Below are 26,733 nucleotides of genomic sequence, written 5' to 3' on the forward strand. Positions count from 1 at the left end.
TCATACTGTATCCAGATTAATCATGTCTTGAACTATACCAGCCTCTTTCTGCAGCAACATTGCCAGTTTATTGAAACTCTTCTGCATTGCCTGCCAGTCAAGAATATTACTTTTGACCTGGACATCTCTGTACACCAGGTGGTAGGTGTACATGGCCTTGTTCATCTGCCCATAGTGGTGAATGTGTGCCTTGCCCTGGGCCTCATTCCTCTCCAACCAGCTTGGGCTCAGCAGGATAAGTTGGAAGGCACAAATACAGATGTAGTCTATATCTAGAATCTCTAGAGTGCTGATCAGGACACCTGGACTGGCATCAGTCTCATCTCCAGACAGTGACAGATTCTGATTGAAGGTGTTGATGCACATGTCTTGGTTCTCAACACTTATACTGCTATAGACTGCTGCAACACAGTAGTCTTGCTTCTGCAGCTACTGTATGAAAAGTTAGCTGGAGAAGAAAACACAAGAAAAGGGGATGCAGTAACCTACCATCTCAAGCATATAAATTGTACAGGGGAATTCTGTCAGAATAACAATCTTCTCTGGACACCTACAATAGTCTCTCCCCATGCCCTGCAGGATGTGTTGAATCACACAACACTTGAAGCTGGAATTGGCCAGAGTATCAACTGCATGAATGTACAGTGCCTTCTTGTCCCCACCAGCATGTCATTCATTCTTCATCATCTTCTTGTTAGTGAGCTTGAGCTCATGTTGCTTGGTCTTCATGAGGTCCAGAAGGGCTGGAAAGATGGCAATAATCTAGTTTATGCACAACTTCTTGAAAAAGATCTGGCTGGAAAGCTCAGATTTAGATTCTTGACTGTGCTTCTTCCATTTCTGTAGGCTTCTCATGTAGCTGTCTTTTAGTTTTTGAATTTCATGCTGCTCACACTGCTGGAGCTTGTTTCTGACCTTGGGCTCTAGACTGCAGAGAACATCATGATGGTGGTTGCAGGGCAGCTTTATGATGGGTTTGTCAAACCAACTTGTCTCAGTGGTGTAGTGGATTATCAGATACTCAAGTATCTGATCAAACTGGTGTGCTGCTGACCAGAACTTGATCTGTTCTGTTCTGGACAGCTGCTTCTTGCTGATCAGTAGCTGCACTCTAGCTAAGAGAGTCTTTCATTGATCAGGTTTAGCAAATTGCAGTCTGGTGTCATTACCCCATTTGTTAGAGGCCAGTATCATCATCCAGAAGAGCATGTCTGTTGATTCTTTATCATACAGTGTTCCAGAGAGCAGCCAGGTGACTGGAGCATAGTCTTGCTTCTCTGTGACTGCATTGATCTCTTGAAACTGCCTGATGATCTTGCTGTCAAAGCCCTTCTTCTGGTGGCATTCATCTTGAATCATGGCTCACCATCATGATTGCTGGGCATCTTGTTTCTGAATGTTACAGAGGGGTATCATCATACAGCTGGAGAGCAAGCCTGATGTGATCAGAAACATGTGCTAATAATTCTGCTGGAGACCCAGATCATGTTGTCTCAGCATTGTGTACTGTATGATCTGTATGAATGTGTGGCCTAAGTTGCTAATCTTTGTGGGAGTTAAGTCTTCATGGCTAATGAAGAGATTCAGTTTCAGATAGTTCTCTGAGTTACAGGAAATAGAGTTGGCTCACTCTCTCACTCAAGAGAGAAGAAGATCTTTAAGCACTACCACCAGCATTGCATCTTGCAGTAATTGACTCAGACAGCATACAGTCATCCCATTCAGAACACAGCCACACAGAATGGGAAACATATTCTGAGAGAAATATCTTAGATGATGCTGCTTTGAACTCTTGTGTTCTTCTTCTGTGTTCATGACCACAGGGAGGTGTTTGTTGGCCATTACAGAATTCTTATGGCATTGTTTGATGTGCAGGCAGTTGTAGATGATTCAGGCACTCAGGACAAAGTATAATATCATCTTCATGATTTTGCCAATTCCCATCTTGTCAGCAATGAATCCATCTTGCTCTAACTCTTGATTCTTGAGAAGCATCCAGAATGCACAGTAAAGCTGGTGAGGTGGAGTATCTTACAGCATGTCATAAATAAGAATCTTTCTGATTGAATCTGTACTGTCATTTTCATTCTGCAGAAGCATGAAGAAACTGGTGAAATTCTGTTATGTTTGGCTGTCCATCTGCTCACATTAAAATCTGCCAGACTTGATAAGTTCTGCTGGATCAACTTGCTCAGTGTTGCTCTTGTTACTGGTTTGTAACTCAGATTCCAGTTATGTCATCTCATCAAGAAACTCATAATCTGTGTCCAAGAGTAAAGTGTTGTCATCATTAATTATCTCAACATCTGGAAAGCAGTGCTCTTGTTGAATTTTACAGAGTAGAGTTGGTGAGCCCTCTTTTTAAATTTCACTGGGTGAAGCTGGCAGGTATTTATTTTGAATTTCACTGTTCTTGATTAGTGCTGATGTTGTTCTTGAAATCAGCTGCTCAACCACAATATGTGCAGGTGTGGAGTCACATTCATGGTCATCTCTGACCTGAATTGAGTCATCTTGAGAATCCTGGGCTTCAGTGGAGGCAGTGGGGACAGCACCTGGATTTGGTGAATCTATTATGATGTTCAAGTCCATTGGAGTGTCTGGGTGGTTGGCCATGCTATCAATTTCTTGTTGAATTTCACAGAGTAGAGTTGGTGGGCCCTTTTTTTGAATTTCACTGGGTGAAGCTGGTGAGTATTCATTTTGAATTTCACTGTCCTTGATTGATGCTGATGTTGTTCTTGAAACTGGCTGGATTGGGCTATCTTGAGAATCCTGAGCTTCAGTAAAGGCAGTGAAGACAGTACCTGGATTTGGTGAATCTATTACAGTATTCAAGTTCATTGGAGTGTCTGGATGGCTAGCCATGCTATCAATTCTATTGAAGTCATTCTTACAGTCACAATGCAGCTCATCAATGGTTATGTCCATACACATGCTGTCCTGGGGGCTGTCTTGATTGTGTTGAGAGAGGGGACAAGAGAAAGACAGTGTGAATGCAGGAGATGGTAAGTGTATAATAATCTGGTATTGGCAGGTTGCAGGCATATTATGGTGCCCATCATCATCTAAGAACTCTGTCTCTCAATCTTCAGACATGTTCCCATCATTATTGAAGCTGATGACTGATGCAATTTATCTTTTTTAAATTTCACAGATATGGGTGGACTCCAGATCCCAGGTGGTGATCACAAAGTTGAGAGTCAGAGATTCATCTGTTTCTTTGCTCAGAATCTCCTCCAGCTGCATCATGTACACCAATTGCCACAGTTGCTTGTTGATGATGGTGACCTGCTCATCCAGGCTCTTGATGATCTGAGAGTTGCAATGAAATTTACAATCAGTAGTCAGAATACTTTACCACTCTGTCTAATTCTTCTTAGAGAGTGTTCCCTGCCTGTCTAACATGTGATGTGACAGCAATTTGTTAACCTGGCAGACTAATATACAGCCAGAGACTGTATTTCTGGTAAAGATAATGACTTGGTAGAGTTCTTTGGCTGCTGGTGTCAGAGGCTTGACCAAACCTGGCACATACCACAGAGTGCTTAATATAATGGAACAGGTCTCAGAGAACTTGGGTGCAGAGAGGGAAGATGTTAGTCTGGAGACAGCTGTAGCCAACAATGGCTGCTGAACAGATGTTGATGAGGAAATCTAGGGGCTTGCAGGCTTGGGAAATGAATCTTGCTGGATGCCATACTGCTGTTGCCTTGTTTTCTGATACTGAACCTGCACAATAAGCTACACAAGTGCCCCACAGACATTCTCACAGTTAGACTCACTCTTCCAGGCCTGCAGAACCCTGTTGTCAAAGCTCTCTTGAGAAATAATATGCTCCACTACAGTAATCTGGCTCTCCTTCAGCGCTCTCTTAGCTACTGCTTGATGGAGAAGGCTCTGGATCTTCTTGTCATGAAGCTCTTGCATGATCTTTTTCAGATTAAGTAGCTTCTCTGCTGTCAAGTCAAGCATGGCTTTGACATGAGTCTCATTCATTGTTATCATGTTGTACTGGAAGAAATATCATGTCAGTGTTTCTTGATCTGATGTCATGCAGAAATCAGGCAGTAGTACAGCAAATCTTTTTGAATTTCACTATCTTTCCAAAATGAAGCAGGATCTTGACTTTATGACATGTGATTCTTGATGCTGGATGACTGCTCAATCTCTCATGATGGTTCTTGACAGTGATTCAGTATCTTCAGATGTTCAGTCAGTCCTGATCTTGATGCCTTATAATGCTTAAGTGGGTGATGCTGAACTTACAATGCAGCTATTGAATACTGGAAGGGACAACCAAGAGGTTTCAAAGTCAATGCAATTGTGGTTGAGAAGGTTGTCAGAATCAGAAATGTTGTGGGTGAGAAGCAAAGCCTGAAGTGAAGTGTTGATGTGAAGTGAATGTAAACATTACAGGATTCTCCTGACCCTGTAATCATATTGAACTCTCATGGTGAATGCCATTTGCTGTGATTGGTGACTTGTTATTGTTTTTGCTCCTCAGTCTGTCCTCAATTCTACACATCAAAAAGCCATCCAAGGCCTGCCCCATGATATCTTGCCAACCACTGCCAATCCACCTTCTATCACATTTTCATTGCCTCACTAAGTGCCTGCCTGTCCAGACAGCACAGCCGAGCAGTATGAGCTGCAGATACTGGATTCATGGAAAATGCCAGCTTAGTGATTGCTGCAAGTTCCAGCACAGCCTGTCAACACAAGCATCTGGGGGTGACACTCCAAGTGAAATTAAAAAAGAGATAGTCCACTGCAAGTTCTGGCTGAGGGGAAACTACATTCAAGAAACAAAATGCTGGTTTGGACATGTTCCAGCAGAAAAGAGATGTGCCCTGCAGGATGAGTGTAGCAAAAATATGGGCTCAAGAGTTCTATCCTACAGCAATTTTCTTGATTGTAGCTGACTGGAGCACAGAGCTAGACCACATATATGAGTGTCCTGTCTGCAGAGAGACAACAATACCCACAATCTTTCCAGTACTATCAAACTGCATCCATTGCATTTGTCCAGGTAAGAGGCTCTGTTTAGTGATGTGCTTGTTATAATACTGATGCTGATGGAGGCCCACAGAGTGCATCACAACCATTTGAGAACAGGACAAGAATGGATTGCCCTGGATACCAGGCAACAACCCACTGAAAAACAGAGGATGTTGCCCACTGTGTCATTCCCCCATCTATTTTGTTGTGATGGCCTTAGTCTGGCCACTCACTAAAGACAAGCACTCAGCTGCAATCAAGCAGTATCTGAGATATCAAAAGAAAACACTGTGCTGGTTCTTTAAAGCCAGCTTCAGGAAATGGAGACAGAATGAATATAAGACAGAGTACCTTTATTATTTCTGGGGGAACAGATGCCACTTCAAGCACCAACTTCCTGGTTCAACCACTCTCTTCCACTTGAAATGGTCTTTTGTGCAGGCAATGATGGACCAATGGCAGAAGGTGAGAAGAGAAAAGACACTAGAAGTGTCTCCAGAGGTGGCCAGCATCCAGTCAATCCCAGATATCTATGACATTGACTCTGATGAGAACTCAGAGGATGGAATGCCCATGACTGAAGAAGAAGATCAAGAGCTGGTGACCATAAGACAGACCCTCTCAAGAGCTGAGTTACTTATGTGGGTTGTTGATAGAGAATTTGAATGGATACATCAACATGCACAGCTGGAATGGGAGAGATGGGCACAAGAGAATCATGAAGGGCAGCTACTTCAGCCATATCAATTCTGGTAGTGCAGCACCAACAGTGAAATTCAAAAACCAATAGCTAATGCAGAGATGAAAATTCATTCTAATTTCAAGATTTTGTGCTTGTTTATCTTTCTTAATTTTCTTGATGCAGCAGGGAAAGTGACTCCAAATGTTTGCCATCAGTTTTGACTGTCAATTTTGACCATCATCAATTTTGGCCATCATCAATTTTGGCGTTGTCAATTTTGACTGACAATTTTGGTGTTGTCAATTTTGACTGTTGTCAATTTTGACCATTGTCAATTTTGGTGTTGTCAATTTTGACCATCAATTTTGACCATTGTCAATTTTTACTGTCAATTTTGACTGACAATTTTGGCATTGTCAATTTTGGTGTCATCAATTTTTACTGTCAATTTTGGTGTTGTCAATTTTGACTGACAATTTTGGCATCATCAATTTTGGCTGTTGTCAATTTTGACCATCAATTTTGGCATTGTCAATTTTGACCATCATCAATTTTGACCATTGTCAATTTTGGTGTCATCAATTTTGACCATCAATTTTGACCATCATCAATTTTTACTGTCAATTTTGGCATCATCAATTTTGACCATCAATTTTGACCATCATCAATTTTGGCGTCGTCAATTTTGACCATCAATTTTGGTGTCATCAATTTTGACTGTCAATTTTGGCATCATCAATTTTGGCTGTTGTCAATTTTGACCATCAATTTTGGCATTGTCAATTTTGACCATCATCAATTTTGACCATTGTCAATTTTGGTGTCATCAATTTTGACCATCAATTTTGACCATCATCAATTTTTACTGTCAATTTTGGTGTCATCAATTTTGACTGTCAATTTTGGTGTCATCAATTTTGACCGTCAATTTTGACCATTGTCAATTTTGGCTGTTGTCAATTTTGGCGTTGTTAATCTTGACTGTTAATTTTGATGTCATCAATTTTTGCTGCCATATTCAGTTTTGACTGTCCTGACCATCATCAGCTTTGGACTGCTATCAGTTTTGACCAGTTTTGCCTGTTGGTAAAAATCACTACCACTAAGCAAAAAATCCCTAAAAAATCCCTTGCATGAGTTGGTTTGGAGTATGAAATCTTGACAACAAAAATGAACTCTTGTCTGAGGTTGGTGTGGGATAATTATTTTTCCAACCCAACAAAATTCTGTGACAGAAATATCACCAAATTCACAACAACATCATGCACCTCCTGCAATCTCAATAGACAAAATTAAACCACAATTTTTGAATAGCAAAAAGATCTCATGGAGAGGATTCTTTTGGTGGTAATCTTAATTGAAACTGCCTACTGGTTGTGGAGAAAAAGGCCATGTAACAGAAATTACAAATTGGGTTAGCATGAAAAAGGATGCTAACCCAATTTGAATTTCTGTTACATCTACATTTTTGCCAATAACTCCACAACCATCCATTGTACAGACATAAGAGTACCACCATTCAAATTGTCTCTCTGAGCTGGTTAGAGTGGGCCTATTTTTGTTAAAAAATATCAACTTTTGAATCTTATGTTTTACTCACTATTTGCTCTATAGATTCTGTTGGTCAATTTTGGCATTCTGACATTCTCACACACTCTCTTTTCACAACTCAGTCAATTCTTGTTCAAACTGGATGAAACCATATTCATTTGAAAGCTATTCCTCTATCTAACAACCTCTCCAATTTTCATGTGAATTGCCCTGCCGGTTGTTGAGATATAAGTGGAAATACATGGTGCCAGCCTCACACCTGTCAGAAACACTTCTCACATTATTACTCAGCAACCACATGATCTTTTCATCTGAATTTTGAGAGATAAGGTCAAAAACACTCTTTAAACAAACTACCAAATTTTCTTTACTATATCTCTATTATTTGTTGTGTTATTACACCCTTTTTATCTGAAAAATCTCTTATCGGACACTCTCTTATTTTGATTTTTCTTGCCAAGACTCTTGCTTACTCACATTTTGTTAAGGTGTGTCAAGCTAAGCTAGAGCTCTTATCTTATCTTATCTACTTCCATCTTATCTCTCTACCCCTTCTCATTTGATCTTTGCTCTCCAGATCTCACACCAGCACTAAATCAGCTCTATCAACTTGATACTCTTGGTATAGCTAAGCCAAATTGATCCCTGCAAATTCTGACCAATCTCTACTAAATACTACTATGTTCTATACTGTTTGGTAGCTGAGAAATCAGAATTAATTAGTGAAAAATAGCTTTTCAAATACTTATAGTAACTAAGTTTTTGAACTAGGAACAAGCTTGTAAGAATTCACCTGCAAACCTCTTACACAGACAAACAACACCTGTAAGGGCCCAGAGCCTCAGCTTGTAAGCTGTTGGGAGTACATGTGTTCTTGTGAGACACTAAGTCATGTGCTTGCAAGCACACATAAAAGGCTGCCACTGTATGAACCTCTTGTTAAAAGCCAGTGGCAATCTTGTCTACAAGTTGTACATAGTTGCTAATACCAGACCTTTTACCTTGCATACTTTTTTCCACATACAATTTCTTCTATAGATTCATTGTCATTCTGATCCACATGTACAATCCTCACAAAGCTATAATATAAGCTACCTTGCAAATCAGAGCAGTTTTCATTAATTTTTCTGCATTTAAGAAAAAAATCAAGCTAGATTTCTAGTGACTTAACAGGTTTGCTATCTTTTCCATCTGATAAAAGATATGCTAGCTTTCTGGTGCTGCTACATCTGAAAAAACCAGCTGCCCTTCTCACTTTTCTGCTTACAATATACCTTATTTTTGTAGTATTAGCTTTAGCCTCTTGAATGTGAGTCTTTACTACTAAATTTAAGAATATTCTCAGCTGGTTTCTCAAAGCTTCCCTGCAAAAACCTCTCTAGTTTGATACTTCTCTTCAAAAAGTATACTTACTAGTATTAATTTAACTGATTTTTAAGACTTAATTGCTCATATCTCTTAAATTTACTAGCTTGCCCTCTTGCCCTCTACTCTGCCAATAGTTTTTCTATTATTTTTATTCTAGAACCTGTTTCCATGATCACAGCCTTCAAAAAAAACTATATAGTTTGCTAGTTCTCTCAAAAAACTAGTCCAGAATTTAATAGGTGTAGCTCTAGCTAAAGAAAAACCTACTACATTGAGATTTTCAGCTCTCAGTAAAACAACTGAACTAGTTTAGGTTAACTAGTAAGTGGGATACAAAATAACCTCAGAAGATCTTCTTAAGAAAGTAATTTCAAAAGATTATCTTCTGTTTTCTTATTCAAGAAGATATTTCTTGAAATGTAGTCAAAATGCCTTCTACTTCTGATTCTTCTTCTGAATCTGAACAGCAAGATCTAAAGTCAATTCTCAAGCTTCTTGCTAAAGAATCTCAGAAGAAGAATCATGTTCTTGTGTAAAAAGAACTAAATGCTTGTATCTTGAGTATACAAAAAATCTTTTCTTTTAAAGAAAAAGAAGATACTACTGTTTTTGAAAAGTCTGAACTTCAAAATCTTGAGAAAAGAATTATACAGCTTGAAAATCAGAAAAAAGCAGCTACTAATAGTAGTAATACTTCACAAAGCTGCTCTCAAGAGAAAGTATCTGCTAGTAATACTTCCAAATCATATTCTTCTGCTCTATAACTGGACTAAATACTGAATCTTCAGTTAAATCTTCTTTACTCTTTAAAGTAAATGGTAAAGAAGATAAAAAACAGTTCTCTGAGCCAAAACTCTTTAGAGAAAGAAGACTAATTCTCAAGATAAATACTCAAGTACTTGAAGAGATCAGTAAGAAAGCTTTCTTCTTCAGAAATAGAATAAATGACAGCTTTACTGAAGCAAATATTACTGAAAAATCAGTTATTTCTTCAATTGCTAAGTCATTTAGAGGCCAATCTCTAGTTCTAATAACAACAGAAGACTTTTCAGCTGATTTTCTTCAAAAACACAAGCAAACTTAGATATCTATATTCTCAGATCTAATGAACTTTGATATAGAGAGCATGAAAATTCACAAAGATGAGCCCTGGAAAGTCTTTGTAGTTCATGATATCTCTACAGAGATCTTCAATATAGAGAATGGATTATCTCTTCTAAAAGAAGAGATAGAAATTTTTAACTCTATCTCTTTAAAAAAAACCCCAATCTGGCTATCTTCTGCTGAAAATGAAATACAGAAAAAACATGCATCTGCTGTTCTTTCATGTTCAAAATACTACAATAGCTGAAAATCTGAAAACAGTTGTGATTGCTGGACAGAATCTTAAAGTTTGTAAATACAAACAGTTAGAAAGATTTAAAAGCACTGTACAATGCTTTAACTGTCAAATCTATAGACATACAGCACCAAACTGTAAAAAAGAAGCTAGATGTAGTATCTGTGCTCAAAAACATCAAACAAGTATGCATGAATGCTCAATTTGTGAGATTACTGGAAGAAAATGTATACACTCTACATTAAAATGTGCTAATTGCCTAGAAAATCATGTGGCTAAAAGTACAGAGTGTGTTTTATTCAAAAAATTCAACTATTCACCACAAAATACTAGTAAATCAATGTAACTAGTAAGAGCTGAGCAGAATCTTTCCAGAACTAAACCTGTTTCTAAGAGATCTCATGAAACAGATTTTGAAGATGAAAATCAAGTTGTAATCTCTAAGAAGAAGATTGAAGTTAGATCACCATTTATTAATTTATGTTAAATAAAACTTCAAATACTTTTTCAAAATTGATCTTTCTTCAGAATAATGTTGGAAGAAATGAAAAGTCAATGCATACATGTCTTGATATTGGGTTTGAAAAGAAAATTGATTATATTTTATTTCAGGAACCATAAATGAGCTCAGATAATCAGTTTACAGTCTCTCATAATGCATATTATTGCATTCTTCCTGAGAATAAAGATTTGAGATCTAGAGTAGCTATTTTTGCTAGAAAACAGTCCAGATATCAACCCTGCTTAAGATCTGACATATGCTCTAGTAATGATCTTCTAGTTATAGATATTAAAGGTAAATACAATCAGTTTGAAACCATACAACTGATAAATATCTGTAATCAAAAAGATCTAGAGGACAACTCAAATCTTTGAACTATTGAGATAGAACTAGTAAATATCTCAGCTTCTCAATACTCTATTGTTACTGGAGATATGAATGCTCACCATTCATAGTGGAATTCAAATATAGTCAATTCAGTTAGAGCTGAAAAACTAGTAGAATGGCTTGAGGAGAGTAATCTGGATTTAATAAATAAGATAGACAGAGAAACTTTCTTCAGACCAAATCTATCATCTAAATCAATTATAGATTTGACCTTCTTCTCCACCAACTTAACTCAAAAGATACATGAGTGGTAGATTGGTGAAGCTCTTCACTCTGGCTCTGATCATGAAATTATTCAATTCAGTATTGAACTAATTACTGAAAATCTTGTTGAAAATCCACTTTATTCAAATCAATATAACTTTCAGAAAGCTAATTGGGATGAAGTAAATAAATCTCTTCTTCAAAATCTAGAAAAAGAAGAATTTCAATGGACTTCAATAGAAAATACTCCATCAGAACTTGAATTAAAAGCAATTAAATTAAGAAATCTAATTCAAAGCTCTATTGAGAAACACATTCCCAAAAAGAGAATAACTGAAAGATCTAAGCCTTGATGGAATAATGAGCTAAAAATCAAGAGAAAAGCTATGACAAAAGCCTTTAGAGAACTGAAGAATAAGCAAGTTAGCTTAGAGTTCTTCCAACAAACTAGAAATGACTACTTTAATGCTATTAAAAAGGCAAAGTCATCTTGTTGGAATGAATTTCTGGAAAATGCCCAAGAAAAAGAGATTTTTAAAGCATATAAATATATCAAAGAAAAAAGAGTGGAAAAAACTTCTATTCTAAAACTCTCAAACTCTGAAAATAAGATAGAAAATAAAGCTATTTCATTTAAAGAGAAATGCAATGCTTTTATAAAAACTCTTTTCAGAGAACCATCAAGTTATCTACCAATAAATTGAAATGAATATTATAAAAATCCAGATTCGGAATAGTTTAATCTTCAAGAAATAGAGATTAAAAACTCTATTTTTTCAGACTTCAAAATCAGTACATCTGGCCCAGATGGTATATTCTTTCTTATACTACAAAAAATCTATCCAGTACTTAAAGATAGATTTTTCAAGTTATACTCTATACTATTTGAAAAGAGATATTATTCAGAAATCTGGAGAGAAGCTACTGGAGTTATTCTAAAGAAACCAAATAGAAAAGCTTTATTACCAAAATCTTACAAAATCATCTCTCCACTTAACTGCTTGAGAAAAGTTATAGAGAGAGTTATTGCTTCTAGACTTTCTTATTGGGCCTCCCAAAATAAACTACTATATTTTGATCAGTTTGGAGGAAAGAAGCAATGCTCTGCTATAGATGCTGTAATGAGTTTAGTACATAATATTCAATTAGCAAAAGCCAATAAATTGGTAGCCTCAGCTCTCTTTATTGATATAAAAGGAGCATTTGACTATATTTCACTAAATAGACTCTTAAAAGTCTTCTCTGATTTGCAACTACCTAAATCACTAGCTATATGCATTTTTTATTTTATGCAAACAAGAAAAATCCAACTGGTTTTTGATGGTGAGAAACAACAAGCAAAGATATCTATAAATATTGGAATTCCTCAAGATTCACCTTTATCTCCAATACTTTTCTCTATATATACTATATTTCTCTTTAAGAATAATAATGATCTAGATCTTAAAGATATCAGAATTTCTAGTTATATAGATGATACTGAACTTGTTGTCTTCTCTTCCTTAATAGAAGAAAACTGCTTTAAGTTAGATAAAGCTTCACAAGCAATGTCTAATAGACAAGATTCTCATGTAGTTCAATTTGATATGGAAAAAACTGAGTTAATCCACTTTACTAAATTATTTAGTGAAGATAACTCAGTTAAACTACATGATCAAGTTTTTAAACCAAAAAAACTAGTGAGATAGTTAGGCATTTGGCTTGACAATACTCTTACTTTCAAGAACCATATTAAAATTAAGATATCAGCTGCTGAAAGAGTTCTTAATTAAATAATCAGACTTTCAAATACTGAAAAAAGTCTTACTTTTCAAGCTATAAGACAACTTTATATAGCTTGTATTACTTCAGTAGCTGATTATGGTGTTCAGATTTGATGGAAGAATCAAAAGAATCTTCTCTATAAGTATGAGAAACTTTAAAACTCTGCTTTAAGAAAGGTTCTAGGAGCTTTTAAAACTTCTCCAATTTATGCTATGAAGATTGAAGCTGCTATTCCTCCTGCTAAAGTAAGGTTTAATAGACTATGCAGGAACTATACTTATAGACTATTAAAAATGCAAAAAGAATATGCAATCAGAAAAAGAGCATCTTCTAGCTTTCCACCTTATAATAATGGTGTCAGTCTTGATTGGAGAAGGTTTTTAGATTGGAATCAATCAGAATTAAATAATGAATATGTTGTACAAACATCAACTAAAAGAAAAAGAAAAAGAAGAAAAATCAAGTATCCAAGTCAACTATTTAGAATTTGTTTAATGATTTCAAATATATTACCTTCTCTAAAAACAGAGAGAATCAAAGCAAAATAGAATGCACCTTGGTCTGAAAACCTAGCTGATTTGATAGATATTCAAATTGAAAATTCAGACAAGAAAACAGCTAAAGATAGTCACATAAATAGAATTAAAAATCTAGATAATAGATCTTTAATTCTCTATTCAGATAGATCCAAAGCTGAAGAAAGTCAATATGCTGGTGCTGGTGTATATGATCTACAAGATAATATTAGATTTTCATGGAATCTAGGAAAATATCTTGAAGTCTTTAATGCAGAACTGTTTACCATAGATAAAGCATTTAAATTAGCAAGTTCTATCTCTCAGTCTCAATCAAGATCAATATCAGATATCTGGGTGTTTTCTGATAGTCAAGCTGCTATTCAGAGACTCATAAATCAAGATCTTAATTCTGGCTTATATTATCTTCAATCTATAAGAAAAACTGCTAAGTCTATTAAAAATCAGCAAATTAATCTACATCTTCATTGGGTTCCTGCACATGTAAATATACATGGAAATGAAGAACCTGATCTAGCAGTAAAGAAAGCTACAGAATTAAATCAAGTTTGTTCTGAAAGATATATATCTCTTACTTATATAAAAAGACAAATAAAAGAACAAGCAATGATAGAGTAGTTTGAAGATCTTTTTAATAGAGAAAGTTCTACAAATCACTACTCTCAATTCAAAATAAAATCCAGATGGAAAGCATCTACTGTTTCTATATCTAAGAAGATATGGTCAACTATTTGCCAATTAAAGCTTGGTTATGAATATTTTAGATCTTATCTAATAAGATTATCTGACTACTCTTCCAATTTATGCTATTTCTGTAATTGTGTTGAAAATCCAAAGCATCTACTATTAGACTGCTTAGCTTATCATACTGAAAGAAGAAAAATCCAACAAGAACTTGATATTTCTCAACTATCTTTAAATTTTATTTTTGAAACTGAATTAGACTTAAAATGGCTAGTTTTATTTCTGAAATGTACTGGAATAGCTACTAGACAGTGGCTTTCCCAAATATGCTAATTTTATTTCTTTTTGATTTGTATCACATTGCTACAAGAATTATTATTTTCCTTTAAAATTAATATTATGTCCTATCTGCTATTTGACTTTTGTGGAGAAAGAACATCTCATATTGTCTTGAAATACTTTGAATTTTTTCCTTTATTCAGTTTCTACAATATATACTAAGTAAATTCTAACAGAGAAGCTGTTAGGTAGTCTTCATAGTTACTGACTGCATAAGACTATAATAAATAATAATAATAATAATAAATATAGATTCTGTTACCTTTTATATTTTTGCCAATAACTCCACAACCATCAATTGTACACATATGATAATACCACCTTTTAAATTGTCTCTCTGACCTGCTCAGAATGACCCTATTTTTATTAAAAAATATCAACTTTTGCATATTATGTTTTACTTACTATTTGAACTATATATTTTATATTTTTGCTAATAACTCTACTACTATCTACTTTACAGATATAACACTATCTCTGTTCAAATTATCTTACTAACCTGCTTAGAATCTTCTTATTTTCATTATAATATATCTACTTTTGCATCTTATGTTTTACTCACTATTTGCTTTATACAGCTAACCCTAACTTTAATTCTAATTACTTAATTTTCTGTTACTTTTTTATATTTCTGCCAATAACTCTACAATCATTAATTGTAGACATGTGAAACTACTACTATTCAAGTTATCTCTCTGACCTGCTTAGAATATCTCTATTTTTGTTAAAATATATTAACTTTCACATCTTATGTCAGTGTCAGTATTTGCTATATAAAATATATATATTTGCTAATAACTCTATAAAACTACTACTGTTTAAATCATCTCTCTGATCTGCTTATAATCACTTTATTTTTCTTACTATATATTCACTACTTGTGGAGAAAAAGTCCATCTAACAGAAATTACAATCTTCATTACTGTAAAAAATAATACTAATTTATTTTGAATTTTTGTTACTTCTATATTTTTGCCAATAACTCTACAATTATTAATTATGTAAATATAATACTATCATATCTTAAATTATCTCTCTAATCTAGTGCTTAAAATATTCTTATTTTTGTTACAATATATCAACTTTTAAATATTGTATTTTTGTTACTATTTGCTCTATACTTTCTGTTACATCTTCATATTTGCTAACAACTTAAAAACTATTAATTATATAACTATAACAGAACTATTATTTGAATTATGTTTCTGATCTACTTATAATAATTTTATTTTTATTACTCTATCTTAACTTATATAGTCTTGTAACTTAGTTACTATTTAATTTATATATATATCCGCATCTGCATCTTTTATCTGCATTTTGCATCTGCATCTTGCATCTGCATCTAAATTCAATTTTATTACTGTGCTTATCAGAACTCTAATTCATCTAAATACTTATTTCAGTACTTTGTACAACTCTAGTCTACTTAAATATTTATTAAACTACTTACTAGCTCTTTAACTCTGTCTTACCCTCTTTTTTGTTAATTAATTATTTACTAACTCTGATGCCAGCTATTACTACTTTTAAACTGAAGTAGTCAGACAAATAATATAATTAAAAATTAAAAAAAAAAAACTTTTATTTTTAATCTTTTTATACTAACTGCAATTCTCTATCTGACTAATTAACCAGAATCTTGTTCTAAGATAACACTCTAAACTTGAAATATATAATTCACTAGAAATATAAACATTTGTCTGATATACAATCTTATTATATATATATAGTAGCTCTCTACTCTAAACTCTTTTTCTAGACCCTATCTTAGTATTTTATTATTATATTTATCTAGCTGACAATAAATATTTGTTTCCAACTGTATCTAGTTAATCTTTTAATCATTTCTTAATTTAACAGCTTCTTATTATTATAAATATAGGCTTAGATTAATCAAGCATCAGATAATATGAAATCTCCAGAAGATGTTACATGGCCTAACTTGTGAGAATCATACATGTGAATCAGCATAATAAAAATTCTATAGAAGAAATTTTATATAGAAAAAAGTACATGAGATAAAAGATCTGGTATTGGCAACTATCTACAACTTGTAGACAAGATTGCCACTAGCTCTCAACAAGAGATTTATGCAGTGGCAGCCTTTTATGTGTACTTATAAGCACATGACTTAGTGCCTTGCAAGAACACATGTACTTTCAACAGCTCACAAGCTGCGGCTCTGGACTCTTGTAAGTGTTGTTTGTCTGTATAAGAAGTTTATGGGTGAATTCTTACATAACTCTGAATATATAACAATAACATAATTCTTAGAGATTATAGAAATCTCAGTATTTAGACTTCTAGTTCACAGATTTATATATTCTATATATAACTCTCTCTCATCAGTTGCAGGCATTAATCTACTTAGCTCTTTTGTACAACAAAAATTGACAGCAAAATTGATGGCAAAAACTAACAACCAAAATTAACAACTAAAATTAACAGCAAAATTGACAGCAAAAATTGACAGTCAAAATTGATGATGGTCAAAATTGACAGTAAAAATTGATAGTAAAAATTAATGGTCAAAATTAATGATGCCAAAATTGACAGCCAAAATTGATGACAGTCAAAATCAACAACACCAAACTTGACAGTCAAAATTGACAACAGTCAAAATCAACAACACCAAACTTGACAGTCAAAATTGACAACAGTCAAAATCAACAACACCAAAATTGACAATGGTAAAAATTGACAGTAAAAATTGACAACAGTCAAAATTGATGGTAAAAATTGACAACACCAAAATTGACAACAGTAAAAATTGACAGCCAAAATTGACAGTGAAAATTGACAACAGTAAAAATTGATAGTAAAAATTGACAACAGTCAAAATTGACAGTCAAAATTGACAGCTAAAATTTACAGCAAAAATTGATGACCAAAATTGATACTGAAATTGCCAGCAAATATTTACAGTAAAAATTGATGATCAAAATTGATGGTGAAATTTAACAACCAAAATTGACCATAAAAATTGGCAGTTAAAACTGACTTAAAAAGTCAGTGCTGTCACAACTATACTTTCCCTTCTGCATGATGAGTGACCTGCTGAGATACTTGATTTAAATGCCCAATAGCCTTTTGACTTCATATCTGTGCTTTCTCAAATTCAGACTAATTGGGCACTTATGTTATTTGCTCTCTTTCTGCAGCTTTGTACTGATATGTCTTCATGGCAGTTCTGCACTGATTATAATAGAAGATCTTTATCTGTGCAACTTTCAACTGCTGCTGTATATATCTCTGATACCATGCATGTTTTTCCTGCTTTCTCACCAGGCTTTCTGGATCAGAATTCTCTTCAAGATCCATTCAGCTCAGTCTTGGCTCAAGAAATGTCAGATTGCTGTTGGGCTGAAGCTGAGAGCAAGACTGTCAGGATTGAGTTATTATTGGAAGATTCATACTTCAGATCTGCTGTCTCTCTGCCTCAACAAGAGCCTGAATGTGTAACACAAGCTGAGATGTAAGCCACTTACAGTTGGTATGCAGCTGGCTTGCAGATTGGCCCTCTTTTTCTGTAAATGAGTACAGAACATGATGTTCAGCTATAGTGGCCTGAAGATGGCAGCTCAGCTTGCTGGAATGCACACCAACAGCCAGCAAAAAGACTGCTGGATTGGGGGACATTACTATAGAAACAGAATGTTGACCTTGTTTAATGGCAAGCCAGGCATCAACATTACTGGGAACTGAGAGAAGAGCCACATCCAGAGACAAAGATTGACCATCAGTCTTCTAACCTGCCAGGGGCAGCTCATCAATTATGTTCAGCTTAATGATGGTGAGTTCTGGCTGGTACTGCTGAAGATAGTTGACCAGTTCTGAATGGGTGCTAGTCCAGCTTCACAGTTTCTCTTCCTTTTCATGTGTCCAGAAGTCTGCTGTACTTGAATAGAGCAAGATTCAGTGGCTGTAAATAAAGGTCTGCTTCATAATTGTCTGTCACTCATGGGCCTGCTGAATCCCATACATGTGGACAATGATATTAAAGAACTGGTAAAAGAGAATTCAGTACTACTTTGACTTCCAGTGTTTCTACAGCCAGTCACTGTTGTTCCCATCACTATTCCAGCTCCAGAGTCATGCAAAGAGTATCTCAATATTTCTGACTTTCATTCTGAAGTCTGTAATGAACTGAATGTCTTTCTGAAAGTGAGAATGTTGAAAGACTTGTGAGATACCAGCATGGGTGAGTGATATATCACTATTGCATGTGTTCTCAAGTCTAGCAGAATAAAGTGGCTGCTGGATAATACAGTTAGTCAGGCTTCTGAAGATATTCTTTCAGAAGACTCTCAGACAGAGAGTTACCAGCAGCTACAGCAGCAGTGCAGAGTAGGCAGAATCTAGACAGACATCCAGCATGCAGCTGAATATGTTATGAAAGAGCATGAAGTCAGACTTGAACTTAATCAGTTGCTGGTACTGCAGATGGTAGATCATCTGTAGAGTTGGAGTGTTGAAGACCATGTGTGCCTGATATGGTGGCTTGAATGTTATGGCTGTTCAGTCAAGCTTATCAAGAAATCAAGTATAGCCATACAGCTTCAATATGAATGCTATCTCAAGGCCCTTCTAAATTCTCTCTGTATCAGAACTCTCTTGAGATAGTTGCATCCAGTGATCAAGCTACAGGTTACTGCTGCAGCTAAGATGGTTGCTCTGGCCTCCATACACATACAGAAGACATTGAAGAAACATTATTATTATCTGAGTGTGTTTCCAGTGCATTACAGTACACAGCTGCAGACTGTAAACCATCTCAAATCTGGTGTACAGCTTGTTGATATTCCACTGCAGCCACCCCAGAAGCTGGTCAGTATAATAGTTAAGAAAGAGCACTGGGCATTGAGACATAACTGTAGAATGATTGGCTAGATTGCTTTTCTGGAGAATTTAATTCATGACCTGCAGAACAGCAGCAGTGACCTGGTACTTCTCTCAAGTTCTGTAGAATTACTGGTGGCAGTTGGAAATGATGACATGGCACCATTGCTTGATGTGAATGTACACATACAGCAAGGCCAGAGAGGAATAACTGATAATCTTTTCAATATGCTGCCAGATCTGTACCAGTCTGGAATTTAAAGCTAATGTGTCCAGGTTCTCATTTGCAAATGGGGAATGCTTGCCAGCTATAAAGATCTTCTTGATGATGTTGTAGAACTGGCAGTAGAGCAGACCCCAGTGATGAAGTGGGGAGCACTGGTGCAGCTCTAGTATCATGAACTCCAGATCATGCAGAAATAATAGTAGATAGAACTGCTTGTGCCAGGACTCTTCCTGTAGATGTTCATATTCTGAATCAGAAGTCTGGACATTGACAACTGGTGTGTCATCTGCTGAATATTCATCCAGATTACTGATATTCTTATTATCTTCATCTTTACTGCTCTTACTGAGCTCTGGCTGATATGCATCTTTATCTTCACTTCTGAGTGCCAGCTTCACCAATCTGTATTGAATGTTGCTGAAGTCTGAGGCCTCAGACATCATTCATTACTGGACATGACCATAAAGTTGGCAGGACTATTGGAGCTGGACAGCTGCTGCTGAATAATCATTGTTGATCTGCATCTCCATTAAATTATCTGGTAAGCTATCAGACTCAGATGAAGTGGAAGAAGAGATTCTTTGTGCAGCTGGTGAATCTCTCAGCCATTCACAGAAATGATTCAGACAGCAATGTTGCCAGATAAATATGCAGAGCACATGTGTTGGCTCCTGGTGTGACAGAAAGCTCCAGAATAAGACCATCTTCTTGCCAATATTATAGAAGCTGATGGTCAGATAGTACCTGTTTACAGCCTGATTCCACATGTAAAAGAAGATATCATATGTGCCAGATTAGATGACATGCTGGATCAAGAGCTTCAGATTCTTAGTGATCAGAAGAAGCATGAGTTCCTGAAAGTACTGAAGCTCTGAATCTTGAACAGTTGTCTGCATACACTTTCAGAAATGATGAAGTTCTGCTGACTGTAGTGAAAAGTGAAACTCCTGTACCTGTAGCTACTTATGAAAAGTCTGATTGCAGTCTTCTGCCTGAGCTGCAGTGGAACTGAGCTGGACATGTGTGATACTGGATGGCAGGTGAAGAAGTGTAAATACAGAGTAAATATGATGAAGGGCTGGAAGAAAGATCTTATCTGTTCAGAAAGTATACTCCTGCTCTGTAATAATGTAGTGCTGGCACTGGAAGCTAAAAAGCTGGGGAAAGAGAATGTAGATCTCAATCTCAGGGAATCCAATCAGTTGTTCAAATAAAAGATGAGGAATCTGGTGAACTGGTCTCCAGAACTGGCAGATTCTTTTGGTCTGCTCATCTCTCCACTGGACTGAAATGAAATTCAGATAAAGAGAACTCTTCAGATTGCTTGTCAGGAACTGGTTGAATTTCCATTGGAATCCCTTACAGGCCACTGCAAGACTTGAGGCCAGACCACCAGCACTATCAATGTCAATCATGGCATGCAGGGATGCTGGCATTGGGATAGTATCACCTTCCAGATCAATGATTGCAGGACATGAAGACACTTTCTCATAAGCTAAAGACTCCACCAATGCAGACATCCTACTGTATAGTCTTTGGCACTAATGAACTGGCAGGATGGTGTCTCACTGTATAGAATAGAAAGACATGCTGGCATGCTCTAAGACATCTGGACATTTCCAGCTTGCCATTTGTGAAAGAGATACTATTGGCATGGAGAGTGGCTCTGATACAGTATAAGCCTCAGTAGAGCATCCATGATAGATCTGCAGCTGTGCCACCAGCTCCTGTGCAAGTGTGTTGTCTTCTTCTGTTGGTTTCACTGTATTTGTGAGCAGGAAGAGTTCATGGTCTGATCTTGACTCTGGTGTACTGGGCCTGGACAGGCCTGAAGACATTAGCAGTAGTACTGGATCTAGAATGTAGTTAGAGATTTAAAATACTTGATCATCTTATTTTATTACAGACAACTGATCATTCTCACTACTGCTGGATTCTACTGGTGATGAAGAGCTCTTGTGCTTCATTTTGTCAGACTCAGACTCAAGCAAACTCTCTTTAATCATGTCTGATAGCTCAGAGCTTCTGCACTCAATAAATACTGCATCAAGAGCTTTCTATAGATCTGCAAACATATAGACTGAATCCTCAACAGGCTGGAAAAAACTGGCTGTACTTTGGAAATTGCAGATCAAGAAGATATTCTGGAATAATGTTAATGTGCTTGCTGATGTAACTGCTTGTGACTGCTGTTGTCATCTTTAATATACTTGCACTTGTGCTCAAACTGTATTTCTCTCAGTTGCATACTTGCATAGCTGCCTACAGCCCATGCTGACTGAAGTGGTTTTCACTAATGTGCTTGCTGCATGAAGAAATTACAGAGAATGTACTGGAATAACATTGAACCTGAAGTATCTGAGCCAGAGTCTTGAGATGGTGAGATTTTGGCTTGGCTTACTGGATGAAATGAACATTTATGATAGATCAGAAATGCCACTCTTCTGATCATTCCAAGTCTATAAATTTATTAAAAATGTCAGTCTCTTTCTTCTGCCAACTTTGAGCCTACAAAATAAAGCTCTGTTTTCTTCATTGCTTTATCACAACCACCTCAGATTATCTCTTTAATAGTCTGAGACTTCATCTAGGTTCCTTCTCTTCTCTTTCCTGTCCTTCCAGTTGTTGAACAGATTGTTATTGATCATGATAGTTCAGAGACATTCCAGCATCCAGCTGTGATCTCTCAGCATGAAGATAGAGTCATGCCTCTCCAGTACTTTTACTGTACTTCAAAGAAGAAAAGCAAGAAGAACATCAAATCAGCTCCAGTCCCTGCTATCAGTGATAGCAGGAAGCAGTTGATGCCCACTGTTAAACAGTTCTCTGTCAAGCAACATACCTCTAGATAATGAGTAGCAGCCCTGAATCTTATGGTTCTATATATACCATCAATTAACAGGTGATTCTGGATAAAGATCTTGCCCAAACCACTCCTTTCAACAAGAGTATACCATCTTCAAGTCTCATGGGTGTTCCTGCATGTACATTATACAACAGCAAGCCCAATCTGAAAAGCCAGAACTGATGACTATCTAGCTCTCAATCAGTAACATCAGAAGAGGTTTTGGCTTTTGATGATTTAATTTCACATCAGATGAGTAACAGGCACTCAGAGATGATCTGTCAAGAGAATAGAAAAGAAAAGGCATCTAGATTAAGCCAGAGCCCAGTCCTGAAGGACAGCTGCTTTCAGAAATAATCAAGACTCTTGCTCAGCAGCTCTCAAGTGTTAACACTAATCCAGATATCACAGAGAGAGAGAGAGACATCAGAATAATTCTTCTGCTTGACTGATAACTCTTCTGATGCTGACACTGGCTATTCTGGAAACCATCATTAACAATCAAGCATAATTAGTTCATTAACAGCATACTTAACATTAGCTTCAGATCTGGATGTGGATCTGGATGAATGGAATCACATCAACAACTCAGTACAGAGAGGTTCAAGAGAATACTTGCTTTATAGACAGCAGAGGGAGATCAGGTGTATGAAGAAGATAATAGAAAGAAGAGCAAATTACAGAAGCAGGCATTGCAGATAGCCATACATTCAAACAAGATGGTCTGCTGAAGAGACCACAAGACTGGTGCAGCTGTAGAAGAGGCACAGTAATCACTGGGCTTTAATTAAAGAGCTGGACAAGAATATACCTGAGCTCAGGCTGTAAAACCATACACAGGTGGACCTTAAGAATCAGATGTGAAATGTGAAGATTGACCTTATAAGATATGCAGTGGCCTTCTGTATAGGGTAGTCTGGTCTTGTAAACTAACATTTGACTACAGGAGAGGCAATCCAGTACCAGATGACTACTGTCAGATTCATCTAGGTGACCAGCACCTGAAATCAATTGCACAAGAGCAGCTAAGATAACAAGAATGAGAATAGCTTCCAGGCACTCTAGCATGGTTGAACAAGTGTTATGGATCCAATGAGATGATTGGGGAAAGGTTTCATATGCAACACAGCAGAAGAGAAGCAGCCTATTAAGCTGACTTAGGGAAATAGTTGTTCCAAGCTGATCAGATACTTTGCCTGTGAAGCCACTGCTGGACATGCTGCATAAAATTTGGCAATTCTGGCTTGAATTATATGCATTCATTAGCAAATTACAGTAGCAGGAAATATCATGCTGAAAACATCAGAATGAGAGTAAAAGAAGACACTGTAGCAGATTCAAGATAATACAAGAAAAGCTGAAGAGAACAGATCTATAAAAGAGAAGACATGCAAATGATAAAACCCAGACTTCTGTCACCTAATTCAGAGAATCCATCTTGCAGTCAATGTTTGCAGATGAAAACCAGCAGTTAAAATTGACAACAGCCAAAATTGACAGCCAGAATTGATGGTCAAAATTGACAGTAAAAATGGACAACAGCCAAAATTGATGATGCCAAAATTGACAGTGAAAATTGATGTTGTCAAAATTGATGGCCAAAATTGACAATGGTAAAAATTGACAGTGAAAATTGATGACAGCAAAATTGGTCACGGCAGTCAAAATTGACAGTAAAAATTGATGACACCAAAATTGACAGTAAAAATTGATGAGTCAAAATTGACAACAGTAAAAATTGACAACACCAAAATTGACAACAGTCAAAATTGACGAGTCAAAATTGACAACAGTAAAAATTGACAATGCCAAAATTGACAACAGTCAAAATTGACAGTAAAAATTGATGGTCAAAATTGACGACAGCCAAAATTGATAACAGCCAAAATTGACAACAGCCAAAATTGACAGCAGCCAAAATTGGTCATGGCAGTCAAAATTAATGATGCCAAAATTGACAGTAAAAATTGACAGTGAAAATTGACAACAGTAAAAATTGACAGTAAAAATTGACAACACCAAAATTAACAACAGTCAAAATTGACAGTCAAAATTGACAACACCAAAATTGACAGTCAAAATTGACAACACCAAAATTGACAGTCAAAATTGACAACAGCCAAAATTGACACCAGCCAAAATTGGTCACAGTAGTCAAAATTGACAACACCAAAATTGACAGTAAAAATTGACAGTAAAAATTAACAACAGTAAAAATTAACAGTCAAATTCAGCAGCCACAACTGATAACAGTGAAACTTGCCAACCAAACTCAATAGTTAAAACACATCTTATGCATCTGCAACAGGTTCAGCTCATTGAAAACCAGCAGTCAAAATTGACAACAATGAAAATTGATGGTAGAAATTAGTGGTCAACACTTACAGCCAATAGTCTGCAGCCTCATTCTTTGGAGAAACTGTGTTCCAGTTGATATTAGCATTAGCTATTGTTGGTGATCAATGTTGGCAGTTAGAATTGATCAGAAAGAGCCAGTATCACCATAAGCAACCCAAATCAAACATGTTCAGATATTCTGCTGTGCTATACTTAAAGACTGTGGAGCTTCAGCAGTGTCTCAAGCTCCAGACTGGAAAAAGAGACTCAGCATTGGCATGTCATAACACATCATACATATCTCTGCACAAGAGAATTCTTCTTCTTGAATGAAAGACCACAGGTGCCATACCAACAGTTGATGGCATCAGAGAATATGCTGGCACAAATTTGGTAGGGTGCTAATATTAGCCAGTTGCACCATCACCAGACTGAAGACTCATTGGCACATCTGACTGTCAAGTATTCAGTATCAACACAATTATAATGGAAGATATGATAGATGGCTTTCAGCTGAAATTGCTTTAATTGAATCTAACTACTGATCTATTTAACTCTGCAGAACAAATCATCTAGAACAAACAGTTATAGTTGTTCTATATATCTCTAATAATATCCAGACATCTTGACAGAAGCACTGCATGATTCTTGGATATTTCTTTTTAAATTTTACAGTCATGCAGTCATGCTAGATCTCATACTGTATCCAGATCAATCATGTCTTGAACTATACCAGCCTCTCTCTGCAGCAACATTGCCAGTTTATTGAAACTCTTCTGCATTGCCTGCCAGTCAAGAATGTTGCTTTTAATCTGAACATCTCTGCACATCAGGCAGTAGGTGTACATAATCTTGTTCATCTGCCTATAATGGTAGATGCATGTCTTGCTCTGAGTCTTATCTCTCTCCAACCAGCTTGGGCTCAGCAGGATAAGTTGGAAGGCATGAATACAGATGTAGTTTATGTCTAGAATCTCCAGAATGCTGATCAGAATATCTGAACTGACATCAGTCTCATCTTCAGACAGTAGCAGGTTCTGATTGAAGGTGTTGATGCACATACCTTGGTTCTTAACACTTATATTACTATAGACTGCTGCAACACAGTAGTCTTGCTTCTGCAGCTACTGTATGAAAAGTTAGCTGGAGAAGAAAACACAAGAAAAAAGAATACAGTAATCTACCATCTTAAGTATATGAATTATACAGAGAAATTCTGTCAGAATAATAATCTTCTCTGGACATCTATAATAGTCTCTCTTCATGCTCTGCAGAATGTGTTGAATCACACAACACTTGAAGCTGGAATTAATCAGAGCATCAATTGCATAAATATATGATGTCTTCTTGTCTCTATCAGCATGCCATTTATTCTCCATTATCTTCTTATTAGTAAGCTTGAGCTCATATTGCTTGATCTTTATAAGATTCAGAAGAGCTGGGAAGATAGCAATGATTCAGTTTATGCACAACTTCTTGAAAAAAGTCTGGCTGGAAAGCTCAGATTTAGATTCTTAACTGTACTTCTTTTATTTTTGCAAGCTTTCTATATAGCTGTCTTTTAGTTTTTGAATTTCACACTTCTTACATTACTGAAGCTTATTTCTGATCTTGGGCTCTAGACTGCAGAGAACATCATGATAACAGTTGGGGGGCAGTTTTATAATAAATTTGTTGAACCAACTTGTCTCAGTAATGCAGCAGATTATCAGATACTTAAGCATCTGATCAAACTAATATGCTGCTGATCAGAACTTAATCTGATCTGTTCTGGATAGCTGCTTCTTGCTGATTAGTAGCTGCACTCTGGCTGAGAGAGTCTTTTATTAATTATGTTGGGCAAATTGCAGTCTGATGTCATTTTCCCATCTGGTAGTGGCCAGTATCATTATTCAGAAGAGCATGTCTGTCAGTTTTTTATCATACAGTATTCCAGAGAGCAGTCAGATGGCTGAAATGTAGTCTTGCTTTTCTGTAGCTGAGTTAATCTCTCAAAACTGTCTGATAATCTTGCTGTCAAAGCTCTTCTCCTGATGGCATTCATCTTGAATCATGGCTTGTTATCATAATTGCTGGGCATCTTGTTTCTGAATATCATGAAGAGATATCATCACATGGCTGGAGAG

The 26,733-nt window shown here is 36.1% G+C and overlaps 6 protein-coding genes across 6 annotated transcripts; 1 reads left to right on the top strand and 5 right to left on the bottom strand.

Annotated features, from left to right (window-relative positions):
• On the bottom strand, nucleotides 1-501 carry CIMG_12558 (uncharacterized protein; the record flags this gene model as incomplete). Its single annotated transcript, XM_001249292.2, has 2 exons — nucleotides 1-429; nucleotides 490-501. The coding sequence occupies 2 exons, from the start codon at nucleotides 499-501 to the stop codon at nucleotides 1-3; spliced, it is 441 nt and encodes a 146-aa protein (XP_001249293.2).
• Nucleotides 502-762: 261 nt separating this feature from the next.
• On the bottom strand, nucleotides 763-1,359 carry CIMG_12559 (uncharacterized protein; the record flags this gene model as incomplete). Its single annotated transcript, XM_001249291.1, has 2 exons — nucleotides 763-1,115; nucleotides 1,170-1,359. The coding sequence occupies 2 exons, from the start codon at nucleotides 1,357-1,359 to the stop codon at nucleotides 763-765; spliced, it is 543 nt and encodes a 180-aa protein (XP_001249292.1).
• Nucleotides 1,360-17,533: 16,174 nt separating this feature from the next.
• On the top strand, nucleotides 17,534-18,065 carry CIMG_12560 (uncharacterized protein; the record flags this gene model as incomplete). Its single annotated transcript, XM_001249286.2, has 2 exons — nucleotides 17,534-17,835; nucleotides 17,924-18,065. 2 exons carry the CDS (start codon nucleotides 17,534-17,536, stop codon nucleotides 18,063-18,065), a joined length of 444 nt encoding a protein of 147 aa, XP_001249287.2.
• A 1,263-nt stretch (nucleotides 18,066-19,328) lies between these two features.
• CIMG_12561 (uncharacterized protein) lies at nucleotides 19,329-19,868 on the bottom strand (the record flags this gene model as incomplete). Its single annotated transcript, XM_001249285.1, has 1 exon — nucleotides 19,329-19,868. The coding sequence occupies one exon, from the start codon at nucleotides 19,866-19,868 to the stop codon at nucleotides 19,329-19,331; it is 540 nt and encodes a 179-aa protein (XP_001249286.1).
• A 657-nt stretch (nucleotides 19,869-20,525) lies between these two features.
• CIMG_12562 (uncharacterized protein) lies at nucleotides 20,526-20,945 on the bottom strand (the record flags this gene model as incomplete). The annotated part of the gene is made up of 1 exon (XM_001249284.1): nucleotides 20,526-20,945. The coding sequence occupies one exon, from the start codon at nucleotides 20,943-20,945 to the stop codon at nucleotides 20,526-20,528; it is 420 nt and encodes a 139-aa protein (XP_001249285.1).
• Nucleotides 20,946-25,302: 4,357 nt separating this feature from the next.
• CIMG_12563 (uncharacterized protein) lies at nucleotides 25,303-25,872 on the bottom strand (the record flags this gene model as incomplete). The annotated part of the gene is made up of 2 exons (XM_004445454.1): nucleotides 25,303-25,731; nucleotides 25,792-25,872. The coding sequence occupies 2 exons, from the start codon at nucleotides 25,870-25,872 to the stop codon at nucleotides 25,303-25,305; spliced, it is 510 nt and encodes a 169-aa protein (XP_004445511.1).
• Nucleotides 25,873-26,733: the final 861 nt, after the last annotated feature.

The sequence above is a fragment of the Coccidioides immitis genome, assembly GCF_000149335.2.
Source record: "Coccidioides immitis RS genomic scaffold supercont3.1, whole genome shotgun sequence".
NCBI lineage: Eukaryota > Fungi > Ascomycota > Eurotiomycetes > Onygenales > Onygenaceae > Coccidioides > Coccidioides immitis.